Source organism: Polistes dominula, unplaced genomic scaffold (assembly GCF_049000335.1).
Source record: "Polistes dominula isolate Pdom_NZ unplaced genomic scaffold, Pdom_raw_medaka contig_73, whole genome shotgun sequence".
NCBI classification, from domain to species: Eukaryota; Metazoa; Arthropoda; class Insecta; order Hymenoptera; family Vespidae; genus Polistes; species Polistes dominula.
This window is the reverse complement of record NW_028300951.1, coordinates 7,206,633-7,221,848: the sequence shown is the minus strand read 5'-3', so window position 1 is coordinate 7,221,848 and position 15,216 is coordinate 7,206,633. Positions and strand designations below refer to the sequence as shown.

The window sequence follows — 15,216 nt, the reverse complement described above, 5'->3', positions numbered from 1 at the left end:
TAACTGCTTTCTCGTTTTAATGAAAGGGATAGAAAAAGACGAAATTAGATGGAATATATAGAAAACGATGTTATATGGAATATCCTTAAAGTTTTCTCATTTTATTAGTGTAGTAGTAGTAGTTCCCATAGCAATCGTGGAGATTTTCCTAGCGTGTTTGAGAATGATCGGACTTGACGATAAACCGAAACTTTCCAGTAAATCGATAACCATTCTACTATAGTGAAGTGATCTGTTGTGAGTGTTCTACACATGTGTATATATGTGTATGTGGAATAAAAAAAAAATAGAGCCGTACCTTCCTTCGATTTTCGTACCATCCTTTCTTCTCTTTCCTTTCTTCCTACCTTCCTCTTTCGTTTTTTTTTTTGTTGTTGTTGTTTGGTGAAAATAAAAAAAAGGGCTAGAAGAAGAGAGGTTTAGTCCTTTGTCAAACGATACGGTGGTGCTTGCTGCTGCTCCCTTTTGTCGTTCAACTCTGCCACTTCGTTAAAACGCTGCCGGGGATATACTTTGTACAAGGCTATCGAAAGTTCCATTGGGATCAACTGTTCCTTTTGTTGGTGGTTATCCTTGCAATTAGGATGAGAAACAACCTTAAACTATAGCCCTTTCTTTTATTTTTTTTTATTTTTATTTTTTATTTTTTATTATTCCCATAGACTCTCCTGCTAGTGAATTTATCTATTTCAAAAATATAATAATAACATTCTCAACTAATAATAATAATAATAATAATAATAATAATAATTTATTTAAATAAGTTTAATAATAAAGCGAAACTTTACACCTTGTTGTAAAATGACAATAACGTTGATTCAAAAAACAAAAATTTATTATTCGACAACAAATAGGAGGCTTGAGGAAGGAAGGGGAAGACGAAAGGGTTTAAAAATATTAAACAATAAATAATAATAATCTAAATATAATAAAAAGTAAACATTGGGAATAAAGTAGCATGAGAGAGGTGTAACGTTAATCTTGGCAATTTAAATGTTTGTCACCAGTATGGGGTTTGTACAATCGGGTATCTCTCTCAGTAGAGCTTAGGGTAGCGTTAGTAATCCCTTGTTGAAACAGCACTAAGCCCTTACGGATTGTCTACGGAATCGTTGCGACGATACCGTGAGAGTAAAGAGAGAGAGCAAGAGAAATAAAAAAAGGGCTATAGATCCCTCTCGCGGTTGGTACTTCACCCTTCACCATGCAACCCCTATTGTCTTTGACTATAGTTATATCCTATAAGGTAATATAAAATGAAACGTAAAAATGGTAAAAAACGACATTTTTCTAAACTCACATTGTTTTTTTCGCAATTATTCAAATCACAAAATCCAATTGTTTCAATAATTCTTATAATACTCGCTTTATTTTCTTTTTATCTAATGCACAAAAATAAAACAAAACAAAACATTAGAAGGATGGCTCTAATAAGTTTCCTCCCACACCTACTCCCACCCTCATCCCTTGTAGAATTGGCTAGGAAGAAACACATAGGTACGATCAAACCGAAAAAAGATCTCGTTTGTGAAATTGGCTTCGATATAACATAGATCCGATAGCGAATGGGAAAATCGTCTTCACCCCACCCCCCACGTGAAACACATAGCTCCAAATCTGACCCTGGAGATTCACGGTAGCGTTATAGTCTATAGGAAACGCAAGCCCTTCCAAAACTTATAATCTTTTGGGATCATTCTGGTTGGCTTAAGATACTGTATTACGTTTATCGTTAACGTTGATACGAAACTAAAATAGATAAAAATGAAATATAAAGATATAACTCGATAATTAATAATTGTTCAAATATATTATAATATATGTTATGTTAAATGTTAATGCGTTCATTGATATTTATACAAATTCCAAAGAAATATTATTTAACTGAACAATGTAATTGAAATGAAATTATACATTAGATCGAGATCACGTGTGTTGAATTTACGAATCAAAAAAAAAACACATACGTTGATTTTACAAACTGTAAAAAATATTATACGTAATATGTAATATCGTGAGATCAAAAGAATTGTTTTTCGTGTGATTTGAAAAAAGAAATATGACTGCAAAGAAATGTAACGAGAATTGTGGTGGTTTTTTTTTTTTTGGAGAAAACAAGGAAAAGTTTTGTATTCAAGGAGCACTTAACAACACAAATATTTATGGTATCTTTGAGTTTCTCGAGATAAGGGAAAACAAAACAAAGAAGAAGAAGAAGAAGAAGAAGAAGTAAGAGGTGGAGGAGAGGGTGAAAAAATAGAAGCCGAACTCTTTTTATTTTATTTTTCTTTTTCTTCTTTTTTTTTTTTTTTGATAAAGAACACGAGTCACCAGAGGAAAAAGAGAAGAAGAGTAGAGGAGAGTAAAAGAGAGGGGGAGGAGAAATTTGACCCTCCTCGAATACGCATACCCCGCGGGATTAACCTTTAATTCTATCCTGACTCGCTCCCTTCGTCCTTGAAGAAGGGTCGTTCTCGTTCTCGTCGTTGTCGTTGTCGTTCTCGTCGTAGTCGTCGTCTACCGTGAACGTTCTGATGTGAATGTATTCTGAAACTCGACATCGACCGGAAACAAGATGGAAATGAAATTTTCCCAATGGATCAACGAGCGAGATTGCAAATCGCGAAAATCCTATGAAGTCTAAAATTAAAAAGAAAAAAAAAAATATATTATATGTTTTATCACTAAAGAATACAGAAATCAATTATTTATAAATTGTCTAATATTGAAAATTGTTTCAATTTTTTAAATTAAATTTCCTTGTTAAACTGAAAATAAAATTTTAGTTAAAACAAAAGCAACGTTTCTATACGTTTAAATTAACATAGTGTTATTTATATTTTTATTTTTCACGATATCTAAAGAATCAATTTAATTCAATCAAACGATCAACAAATTAAGTTAGCAGAATCAATCGTTGATCAATTTAAAAAGAAAACAAAACTATAATATCAAGAGTCAAACAGTTTCATAAATATTATTACTATTAAGAATATTAATTTACAAAACGTACGATAAAACTATGCTTACTTATTAGTACAATCTAAAGATTTCTGACAATTTTTAATTACAATAATAGCAATTGGTTTTTACAAAAAGCAAAACTATTTGTGTCACATTTAAATATGCAATTATATTTTCTGGAACCCTTGACCAGTACCAAGAGTTTATTTCACTGCCATTTGATGTAAAGATATTTCTACAACAGGAACATCTTCTTTAACGATACTTTAACGTGATAAGAATACCGTTAATATGTACATTACTTAAATAAATTCGGAAAACTGTTGTTTCCCCACCTTTAGCAGAACAAATCAGTTAATCTGCAGATTAACTGGGTAATGTGTACATTAACGGCATATAAACTATTCTTTACATATTACATTCTTTTAAACAAAAAACACAATATTGTATTAAATTGTATTTATCAATATAGGCAGTATAGATTTTAATTATTTTGATAAAATTAATTTAATTATTAATTATTTCAACAGACATCTACTGTATATACACATCGAGTAAAAAATAATTAATTCAATTATTTGTTGTTTTTAAAGAATTTCTTAAACGAGTTAATTTATAAATTGATTTATATAATCTATAGAAATACACAGAAATAGATACGAAAGAAAGATAGAATCTGAACGGACTCGGCTGGACCAACGGATCGATGAGAGTTTTACCTGTGAACTCTTAACCCTCATCCACATCTCTAAATTCACATTCGCATAGCAGCATTACATTCTCGAAATAAAAAGAAAAATATAATGTACATTCTTAGGACCCTTGAGAAAAATAAACTCATATACTATCATCATACCGGTTATATAAAGATTTAGATGGTCTATACATTGTCCAGTTTTTTTCTCTTCTACGATTCAATACAATTGCAGTATCTCTAGATAAAAAAAGAATAGAAATATAGAATAGAATAAAACACAGAACAGAGAATAGAATAGAACGGAATAGAATAAAAGATAAACTTATCGAACCATATAATAGAAGAACAGAAGGTGAATATTCTTGCATGGAATGACGAAAGGCAATAATGCACGTACACGTACACGTATACATATATATACATATATATACTGTAAACGATAAAAAATAGAAACACTAGGTGACATGATACTAGAAAAAGAGAAAAGAAGAAAATACGTATCTATAAGTGTATATATAAAAAAAAAAACTACAAACACACTAGGTGATAGTAGGGGGAAAAAATAGAAAGAGAAAGAGAAAGAGAAAGGTGCAAAGGTGTGTATATTCTAGGCAGACACGTTAAAGTGCGCAGAATCCAAGGTAACGATTACAGGAGAGAACAGCCAAAGGCAAGCAGCCGCCACCAGTAGGGTGGTACGTCATCGCATACAGGTAAGGTGAGACCGAGGCTATCTGTGTTACCACGACCTCGTCCTAAAGGCCGGACCTACTAGAGGTTACGACCAGCTGAAAGAATCGATCGAATGAAAATCGAGTACATGTAACCCTCCTATAACACGGTAGGATAAATTCCTACGAAATATCGTGTTGTGTTAAACCGTGTTACATGTGACCCATTATTCATTATTTTAAGCTAATTATCATTTTGTAAATATTTTAAACGAAATCATGATATCCAATATGTAAAATTACAAACTGTTGTATAAAGATTGTTGATAATTTATGAATCATATTATAGGATGGTTAATATGATACCTATACTCTGTTTCTCTTTCTCAATTTGTCTTACGTGACAAATATCATCATCCCCTTTATTTTATAACCTCCCTCCTTCCCAACCTCAATCATCCCTCTATATCTTTCTCCTCACCTGAAATTTCCTCAACTTTGTTTGTTTATATCTATCAAATTTTTATCCCACCAATCAAACATCTTTTTTTTCGAACGTTCATTTTTTTATTTTTTTATTTTTTTTTTTTTGAATAGATGGGGAATAAATCATACGATATTTCATATTGTAAATATTTCATCGAACGATACCACAAAATTTATGTTCTCTTTTTTTTATATATATAATTTAGGTCAAACCCTTCGTACGAAGATTTTACTTTATCTTGTTGTAAAAAATATTAATTGGTTAAATATGTGATTCTAATTATTTGATGATCTTTATATTATACATATATAATGATTCGTGGTTTTATTTTATAATAATCTATTAACAAAATATAAGAAAAAATAATACATATATAACAGATGATAATAAATCTATACATTATATATTAAATTTTTAATGAAAAATTTTGCAAATTAAAATTTATTATATTACTGATCATCGATTCGGATAAATTTCTACATAAATTATTATAAGATATATGAATTCAATCTTACATAGTTTTCTCTCTTACTCAAATTACATATATAATATACGTTTCCAAACTTCTAATTCGCAATTTAACTTTCTTCAATGTTCATCTCGAACTGTCAACTATAAGAGATGACATTTTCCGAAGGAATTCAAATGAATGTATAATTTTATCAATTCAATGCTTATTATATATCTGACATTGATCGACAAATTTCCAATATAGATAAATAAATATTATATATATTGTTAATAATTAATTAAAACGAATTATTTATCCTTTATCGAATAATATTGAAATACATATTATATATACAAAACAATAATTTTTATCATAAATATTATAACGAATCATAGATGATATATTTATTTCCTAAAATGAAACCACGAGATTCAAATATGCGAATACTCGATCGTTATAACTAAGGAGGGTTCGATCGATAACTTGCAACGAGAATTACAGGAACCATTGGTAAGCCACAAGGAAAGAGAGAGAGAGAGAGAGAGAGAGAGAGAGAGAAGACCAAGTACAATGAATTATTTAAAGCTAACTCTCTTTATATAAAAGTGGGCCAATCGGAGATCGAATTTTCAATAAACGAGATCAAGAGTGTATATATGTGTGTGAGAGAGAAAGAGAGAGAGAGAGAGAGAGAGAGAGAGAGAGAGAGAGAAGATACACACGGTTTTCTTTTGTATCGAATCGATTCGAGTTATTTTTTAAGAATTTGTTTTTTTTCTAATTAATCCAGTTAAATTTAATCGCTCGAGTTGATACGTTAAAATAATAAAAACAATGGAAAAATAAATAAATAAATTAATTAATTAATTAATTATTGTAGGTTTACTAGAAAATCGTAGTTGGTTCAGGACACGTGTGTTTGGAAAAAAAAGAAGATGAAATAAAAAAAAAAAGGAAAGATAGGATCTCTTTAGGATCATCAAAGTTAATCCAAAAACTGCCAATGATAGGAAAAACTTTTGATCCCGTTTTTCATTGTGGATCAACGAATATATCCCTTGGTATCTCGTGTAACACCGTCGAACTCTCCCCGTCGAGGTCTCCCGCAATCCGTGTGTCTCTCGGACTTGTTGTTACTTCATGGCTCATCAGAAACTGATCGATCGTCTTTTACCGAACAATCCCTAATGGGATTTCGATCATAGTCAAAAACTATTTGTTTGTAATTCGTTGAAATATAACGAACGAGATACGCGATGACATTTTCAATTTAAAAGGGGAAAAAGATTTCTCAGTTTTACAAAATTTAGTATGTCCTATTTGAATTAATTGAACATCAATCTGGTATTATTAATAATAATATTATTTCATTAACAAAACAAACATAACTCGAGAATAAACTCAACATATTTCCTAAAAAAATTCTAATATTTAGATCGATAGATCTACGAATCAATTTTATCGATAAAAAAGAGAATCGATAATTAAAATCTCCCTAGGAAAAAGGGGGGGAGAAAAGGAAGGAAGGATGATGTGGGTGTCGAGTTTCCTTTAACGATACTTCATTAACCCCCGGAGTACTGAGGATGAAAAAAGTAAACTAAATGAAAAAGAGAGAAAAAGATAGAAGTAGATGTGTTGGATCATAGAGGGTCAATGGAGTGTTCCAATCGATGGATACTGCAAAACCCAACAGCCCCTGTCAGAACCACACTCTGGTTTGTTGCTTGCTTGCTTGCTTGCCCTCGCGGCACCTTTCGGCGTGTATTCGAACAATGACGAAATACATTGAACGAGTGAAAGATATACAAACGTTGCTGGTTGCCAGAGTTAGTAGAGTTCGTGGCTGCCTCTGGCTGGGGTGGTCGATAAGGTCGAGTTTGCGCCTGACGATGAAACAGAGAGAGAAAGAGAACAGAAAGATAGACTGAGATACTGATATAGTTAGATAGATAAAGATAGAAATAGATCAGTGATAGTAAGAGAGAGAAAGAGAGAGAGAAAGGAAAATAGAAATACTGAAAGGATGAGAGAAAGGGATAGGATATCTCGAGGGATGACTACAAGGTTCAAATAGGAACAGACAGAAAGGACAGACAGACAGATAATAAGTGAGAGTAAGAGAGAGACGGGGGAATGTAGTAGATGGAAACTTGCAACGGCATCGTGTTCAGGCTTCTGTTGAAATCTCCGTAACGTGACACCAAGCAAACTTCCAACTGGGCTTAGTTGATGTCTCTCGTTCCACCACGAGCCCTACTACTCGATTCTCTACTCGATTCCTTCGCTCTTGCTAATTGTTCAATTATCTGAAGACTCTAACAAACTCCGAACGATTCTCAGGAGAGTTTGGCAATGTCTAATTTCTATCGGATTATCTATGTAATAGGTTAATAAAAATTGTACGATTTAATACACGTGTATTCGAATTAATTTTGTAATTTTGTTTGTTAATCGTTTGGAAATTCTTTTCCTTTCACTTTTTTTAAATCTTATTTTTTTAAAACATTACTTTCAGTTAAATCCTTTGAGTTTGTCTCGAAGAGTTAAGTGAAAAATAAGAAAGAAAATTATAATAATTTTAATAAAATTGCTCTGATGTTAATAATTCTTTAACGATAATAATAATAATAATAATAATAATAATAATAATAATAATAATAATAATAATATGTACAAATCTGAAAAGAAAATGTTATATTAACCGTAAATTTTTGTTAATTTACTTGTAGTCAATACGATTTTAATTTTTCTTGTTTTTTTCCCCATAAAAAAATACGACTGACGCTTTCGACACGCAAATCCCATGATTTAAACGTTCGAACGCATTTAGATGAACATATTTATTGCGCCATGAGAATTTCTTAAGAAATCTGATCGCGAAATAACACGACGATACGATACGAGACGAAGCGAATAGACGAAGTCATTCGGTAATTTCAACTTGGGATCGTTAAATTGCCGTCACTTAGTGGTGTAGTAGTATATACATTATTACTGTACTCTAAACAGTCTAAAAGTAAAATTTATCGACCTGTTTTGTACCCGTGTGATCGTTAAGAGATCTAAATGATCGAAAAATAATAAAACAAGACAAAAAAGGGTATGCATAAATCTTGACGATTTTTAAAGATCGTCAAATAAAATGTTTCTTAAATCATTGTATTTCATTTGTTTGTGTTCTGCAATATCCGTAACACACCTCTTTATGTCACAGATCATTTGTCTAATTTATCTCTAGAGAATTGATCAAAAGTTTCTTTCAAATGATTTTAAAAAATAAAATCCTCTTCGTTAAAACTTTCTTCGTTTATTTCTTTTATCGTTTTTTTTTTTTTTTTTTTTTAATTTATTTTAATTTAAAAGTCGAGCGTACGGTTTCTAAAACCGTACGCTTGAAGCAAAAAAAAACTGAAGAAAAAGTTAAACTTAGAAAAAAGTTACCGTAGGAAGCAATTTATTTTTATAAATTATCTGTAAGAAAACTTTTGACCCATTCTACAGATAAAAAAAAACAATAAAAAGACAAAGAATAAAGAAAAGAAAAAAAGATGCGATACACGCGCGTCGAGATTAATTCAAATAATTTTCTATATACTACGCATCCACGAGACTTGTCTAATAATGATACATCAAGTTAGTTGCATGAAACCAATAGTATGATCATTAAATCTCTGAAAAACCAGACGCTCATCAGTTTTGCAATACCTACAGGAGAATATATCGGCATGCCAAGTAATTTATTGATACTCTATCATCTCCCACGAAGTAACTTATTATGTGAACACCTGCTTCTATACGGCTGCTGCTGATACACCTACTATTACCTGCTGATTATTTCTACTGCTTAAGTATTGTTTTAATTATATACATCATTTCTCCAATAACATCTTCTTGGGTCTTATTAATATATTCCCCATTTTATATCTCTAAAAATAACATAGATAATTAATATAAATATTAAATGAAACATATAAAATAATAAAATGTATAGCTAATTTTGTTTTTCTCTCTTGCAAGATATAAAACGTAATTAGATGAATAGAATTCTCAAGTGATAAAAATTCGAAAGATTATAAATTTGTATATTGATTGTAATCTTTATTCGATCCCGCATGAGAGAGAAATAGGGTTTATGATTTTGCACGCAATCATCTTGCCTAATGGATTCTGAAAGCTTCAAACTAGTCCGCTTGACAGGCGAACGTTCGAAAATGCATTCAAACTCCCACCGCATAGTTTGCGTGTGCAACACACCGTTACCACCAGGTTTCTCCTATACGATGCAATTTTTTGATACGATCAATCTCATTTTTTTTCGGTAAATATAAAGAACGGGAGACTGCTATCCTTGGCCCAAAAAGAATATTCACGTAACCTTAATACACCATATTTAGAATAACTTTCTTGCATCATGTGTTCTCTCGTAATCTTTACGCGAGACAAAAATTTATATAAATAATCATATTTATAATTTGTTATAAATAAATTAATATAATTAATATATATTATAAATAATAATATAAATTAATAAAAATTATCAACTGTTCGAATATAAATATAAAATTAAAGAAGATATGCAAAAACGAAAAAATAAAATTCAAAACTTACTCGATCGATAATGCAGGAATTTATTGCTAAAATATGGCGCGAAATTTCAAACGATTGATTGAACTTGTTCTCGGAACATTAACGATGATCTTCGTTATAGTTACATGACGAAAGTGAAAATAACATAACTAAAAAAAAAGAAAAGAAAAGAAAAGTAAATGAAACTATAGGAGTTTGTTGGCAGTTATGCGTGCGAAACGATGATTATCATATTTGTTTTCTTGGTATACTAAGTACATATGTTTATATAAATACTTACATACACAGAGAGGTATCTTCTCGATCTCTGTGAGTAATTTCATACGCGCGCACGCGAGTAAAATACAGATGAGGTCTCTTTAAAAAGAAAAAGAAAAAAAGTAAGTTAAGTGAAGATCTCGTGTGCGGAGGTTGCGAAGTGCAGATGCACGTGCGCCTAACTACATGATGCAATTCGACACTAGAAACAAAGTGGTAAAAAAATAAGGACAAAAGATTAACCGTCGTTAGGTAGGAGTTGCTTGTATATCTTAAATAAAATCAAGTAGAGTCGAGTGGTAAAATATTGACCAATTGTGTTACGTTTCTTGTTCCTATTCGTCTTCTTCTTCTTCTTCTCGTTTAGTTTCATTTCGTGTTGCCGAAGTACCCATCATTTCGAGAACGAGATTTGCGTTTCTCATTGCGTTAAAGCGCAACAACAACAACGAGCGTGCAACTCGCACGTTATTTACGTAATTGGAAATTTTACATAAACGTACGACGACATAGTAACGTTAATTTGTTCAACATTAACAACGAAAAAAAGAAAAACGAAATAATAGAACAAAATGACCTCTTTTTCTCTCGCGCCATTTTGTTCGTTGATATTTTTTTCAATATATCAATCTTTATAATTATTTGCCCCAATAATACAATAAATTTCCTCGAATCTTAAATTTGGTTTTGATTTTGTTCAAAGATTTTTAATTAAAACAGGCAAATAATTTTATAGTTAAAAAAATAAAGTAATAAAAGAAGTACGTCTTACCTCGATTAATTGTAAAATACTTTCTTGGAAATTTCAGTAAAACATCGAACTACTTTCCTCGATTATTCTTCGCACGTTTATCACTTTGATCGCTGCTCGATATTCTTTCCTGCCACTGAAAAATGATATTAAACTATGAAAAATTCATATCACGATAACGGACGATCAACTTAAAAGAAATATGTACTAAAAGAACAGTAAAAATGTTACTTAATTATTTATCAATCTTGATATTCGAATGATCGAACGAGATAATCTATAAAAATTTGTTAATACATTTATATAAATAAATATAAGAATAATTAAAGGGAGGAAATAGAATAATTATTGAATAAATGAATTAGGTAATAAATTATAATAGATAATCAAGATATTAGTATAATTAATATGATAAATTAAAATTGAAAATAATTATAATTTAGAACGGAAATAAAACAGACGTATCACAGACGAGGGAGGGAAATTAAAATCAAGTAAAGACTTCGCGAACGATCATATTACGAATATATAGGAAGAAATGGCTTTCAAGAACGCATTGAATGTAGCTCCTGCTTGCTATCTATAGACCATTTGAAAGCAAAACCTAATCCGTTATATCGACATGGAGACGACTTCGTGAAACTTGTATAGAAACGTCGAGAGTTCGCTTGCAATGTGACCCAGAATAGTTTGGAAAAAAAGCTTACCCCAACACGTGCATATCATACAGTCAAGTTATATTACAATTATAAAACGTCCGCGTTACTGCGGAAGTCTATACGCGGATTCCCCACAGAGGAAATCATTTCTTCTTTTTTTTTTTTCTATGAACTTATTCTAAAAATAAATACAGTTTTCTTGGATTCCCATGTTACCGACAGAGCCATTTCCTATACATGTTAAACAAAAATAATTTAAATAATTATTTAAATATTATCACAGTTTCATTTTTTATTTATTATCAAGCAATAGATAATAATAAAATAATTTAAAACTTTCCATATGAAATTAAATTACATTTTAATGAGTTATTATTTTATGATCAAAGTAATCATCTTGATAAGAAATTTCTATACAAATAAAATATATATTTTAATAAATTTTCTAATCTATTCTTGTAAAGAAAAAAAGAATTTCTAATTAAATAGATTGTTTGTTCATCGTTAAAAAAAAAAAAAAGAAAAAAACTTGAAGGATGATCGAAGCTTTGGACGCGTCATTAAATGCGGATTATAAACGACGAAATTGCATGGTCCTTTAATTCCCTAATACACCCTTCTGTGAAACCTCCTGTGTGAAAGCCCTTACGAAAATATCTTGTTAAGCTATTGCATTAAATAAAATTCCAAAAAGGGAAAGTATAACAAGTAAATAATAATTCGATATTATTATTATTATTATTATTATTATTATTCCATATGTAAATAATAATTATATGTAATTTAATAAACGGATATAATATTTTCAGGCTACTGATTGGTGGTTGCACGACATGTACCTATCTGTTCCATTGGCTTTACCAATAAATAGTAATCCTGGTATAGTATTAGAAGGAAAACAATTTAACAATCAACAAGATGCAGCCATATTTCTTGGAAGATTTATAACGGAACTACTTAATTATCAGGAACTGCTGGACAGGTAAACAAAAAAAAAACCAAAGATTCCTATTCTCCTACAAACACTGTAGAAAATGTTTCTTCAATTATTTAATATTTTTAATCCTACATCATGAGACTATAGATTCTTTAAGAGTCATTGATTTTCTACAAATCAAATATTCTGTACCTTCGAACAGTCCTTTATCTCAACGATCAAGAAAGAAAATCGTTCGTACGTGCTCGTGTTCCTTCGTTCTCGATTCCTTCATTCTGAACAATTGAAGTCTTGAGAATTGAACTTATTTCAATTCCACCGATGCGAGAACACGTCCTTTGGAATACAAGTACCTAAAAGATACTTTCTATCCTTTGTGAAAATGGAAAGGGAAGGTTGAAGCTGAGCTAAGCTAAGTCCTCCTCCACTTCCACTTTCACCTCCACCTCCAACCCCTCCTCCCTCTCATCCTCTTCGTGTTAGTACTCGAATCTTCAAGGAAGAAGACTGAAGGAAGAAGGATGAACCACCTAAAGGATGAATGCCTTCGTGGAATCGTTCGTGCTACTGATTTAGTTCAGGACAAGAAAAAGAGAAGCCACACTGAAATCAATTTAGAGAGAAGGGCCATGTCTTAACTCTCTTTATCTTTCTTTCTTTCTTTTTTTTATCTTGTTAAAAAAAGTAGGAAGGAAGGAAGGAATGAAGGAAATCCGGTTTCTAAGATCCCATAGAATAGAAGCATAAAGATGACAGGAACGCGTAGAAAAGGGATCACAGTCCCTTTTCATTCTCTGCCTTTGCTAAAATGAACTCTCATCCCTTCCCTCCCCTTTTTTTCTTTTATTTTTGCAACTCATACCCAACTATTCTATCTTGTATACCTGCTGATCGTTACAAAATATAATTTAAACAAAATATTTGTATGTTTTTATTCAAATGTTTAAAAACAGATGGTATTGTTATTTCATTGACAGATCCGAATTGGATATCGATAAGGTTAAATCGAAGGACGGAAAATCTATGCAATCATTATGCATGGCACAGCATTATCAAATGTTTCGAATTTATCGACGACCCGGTATAAACATTGACGAACAAATCATTTTTGACAGGGCTACTTCCGGTGATCACATTATTATTGCACATCATAATCAGGTAATACAAATATTGTTTTATTTTCAATGAAATTTTTTAATATGATTAATATTAATTTCTTTTTTTTATAGTTTTATAGTGTTCCTGTTAGAGCGTCGGATCGAGGACGTATAACTGAAAGCGAATTAATACAACAAATATTAAAAATCATGGAAATTAAAGCAAGTCCTACTACACCACCTGTAGGTATTTTGACAACTGCCAAAAGACCGATTTGGGCTAAAGCAAGGGAGGAATTAATGAAAAGTAATGTAAAATCTTGTATTATTTTCTTTCATAAATAAATACTTATATATAAATGTTGTAATATTTAAATATTATACTTACGATCGATAATGATTTTTCTTAATTTTTGTTTTTCTAAATATTTATTTTTTTTTTTACAGACGAACGTAATCGTCACAATATAGAATTGTTGGAAAGATGTATGTGTATCGTTTGCATTGACGATGATGTATTGCCAGGAACGTTTAACAATCCATATAGAAAGAATGATCGATGGATAGGTGATCGTGATTTAGCTAATGTTTTACATCACGTTCTTCATGGTGGTGGTTCTCGACATTTTGCTGCCAATCGTTGGTTCGATCAAACCGTTCAATTGATCCTTGGAAAAGTAATAATCATAATATAATCATCAGATATCGTTTAATTTTAAAAATTATTAAAATTATTAAACATTCCCACCATTGATATCATTTTTTATGGTTTTTTTTATTGTTGTTGTTGTTGTTAATTTGATAGGATGGTTTATGGGGTGCCTGTTACGAACATTCAGCTGGCGAAGCACCGGCTATTTTAAACGCAATCGAGGATATAACAGAAAAGGTCGATTCTATGCCACCTATGGAAGAAAATTTAGTACCATCTCATTTGCCAGCTCCGGAAAAACTCGAATGGATACTCACTGAATCCAGTTTGAACGATATAAGAGAAGCCATGAGTAATTTCGATTCGTAAGTCGTTTATTTTATATATTGTTTCTTATTAAAATCCATTCTGTAAAAAAAACAAACAAATAAATTAATTTATTTATTATAATTATTTAGACTCGTCGAAGATTTGGATTTGTGCGTTATGAATTTTATGGATTATTCTAAAGAATTTGTTAAATCTTGCAAAATAAGTCCAGACGTTTACATACAATTGGCATTACAATTGACATATTTCAGGTAATATATTATAGAACTAAATTATCATTCGTTTAATTATTTTAAATATATATATATATATTTTTTTTTTGATTAATTGATAATGATAATGAGAGAAAAGAAAAAGAAAGAAAATTCATTTGAAAATCTTACACAAATGTTCTATAATTATCGTTTTAGATTGCATGGTAGATTAGTGGCAACTTATGAAAGTGCTGGTATTCGTCGATTTACACATGGAAGAGTGGACGTTATAAGAGCAGCCAGTCCAGAAGCATTAGCTTGGGCCAAGGCCATGTGTCAAGGTGATCCAGAAAGCCAATCGACGAATCAACTAAACAACATTCAAGACGAAGGCTCCAAAAGAGTTCAGTTCACCATTTACAGTGTAACTGAAACTTAACAACACATCTCTATTCTAACAATCATTAATTTCTTTTTC

At 30.8% G+C, this 15,216-nt stretch overlaps 1 protein-coding gene across 2 annotated transcripts in view; it reads left to right on the top strand.

The window, feature by feature from the left end:
• The window catches only part of ChAT (Choline acetyltransferase), a 72,160-nt gene that overhangs the window by 46,756 nt on the left and 10,188 nt on the right, over positions 1-15,216 (top strand). The window contains exons 4-10 of one of the 2 annotated variants that reach the window (XM_015326070.2): positions 12,338-12,510; positions 13,443-13,623; positions 13,695-13,869; positions 14,010-14,239; positions 14,368-14,579; positions 14,673-14,795; positions 14,955-15,162. In XM_015326070.2, coding sequence (XP_015181556.1) covers positions 12,338-12,510; positions 13,443-13,623; positions 13,695-13,869; positions 14,010-14,239; positions 14,368-14,579; positions 14,673-14,795; positions 14,955-15,162 — 1,302 coding nt within the window. The remainder of the gene's footprint in view (positions 1-12,337; positions 12,511-13,442; positions 13,624-13,694; positions 13,870-14,009; positions 14,240-14,367; positions 14,580-14,672; positions 14,796-14,954; positions 15,163-15,216) is intronic. The other variant, XM_089172070.1, reaches the window with a different exon arrangement.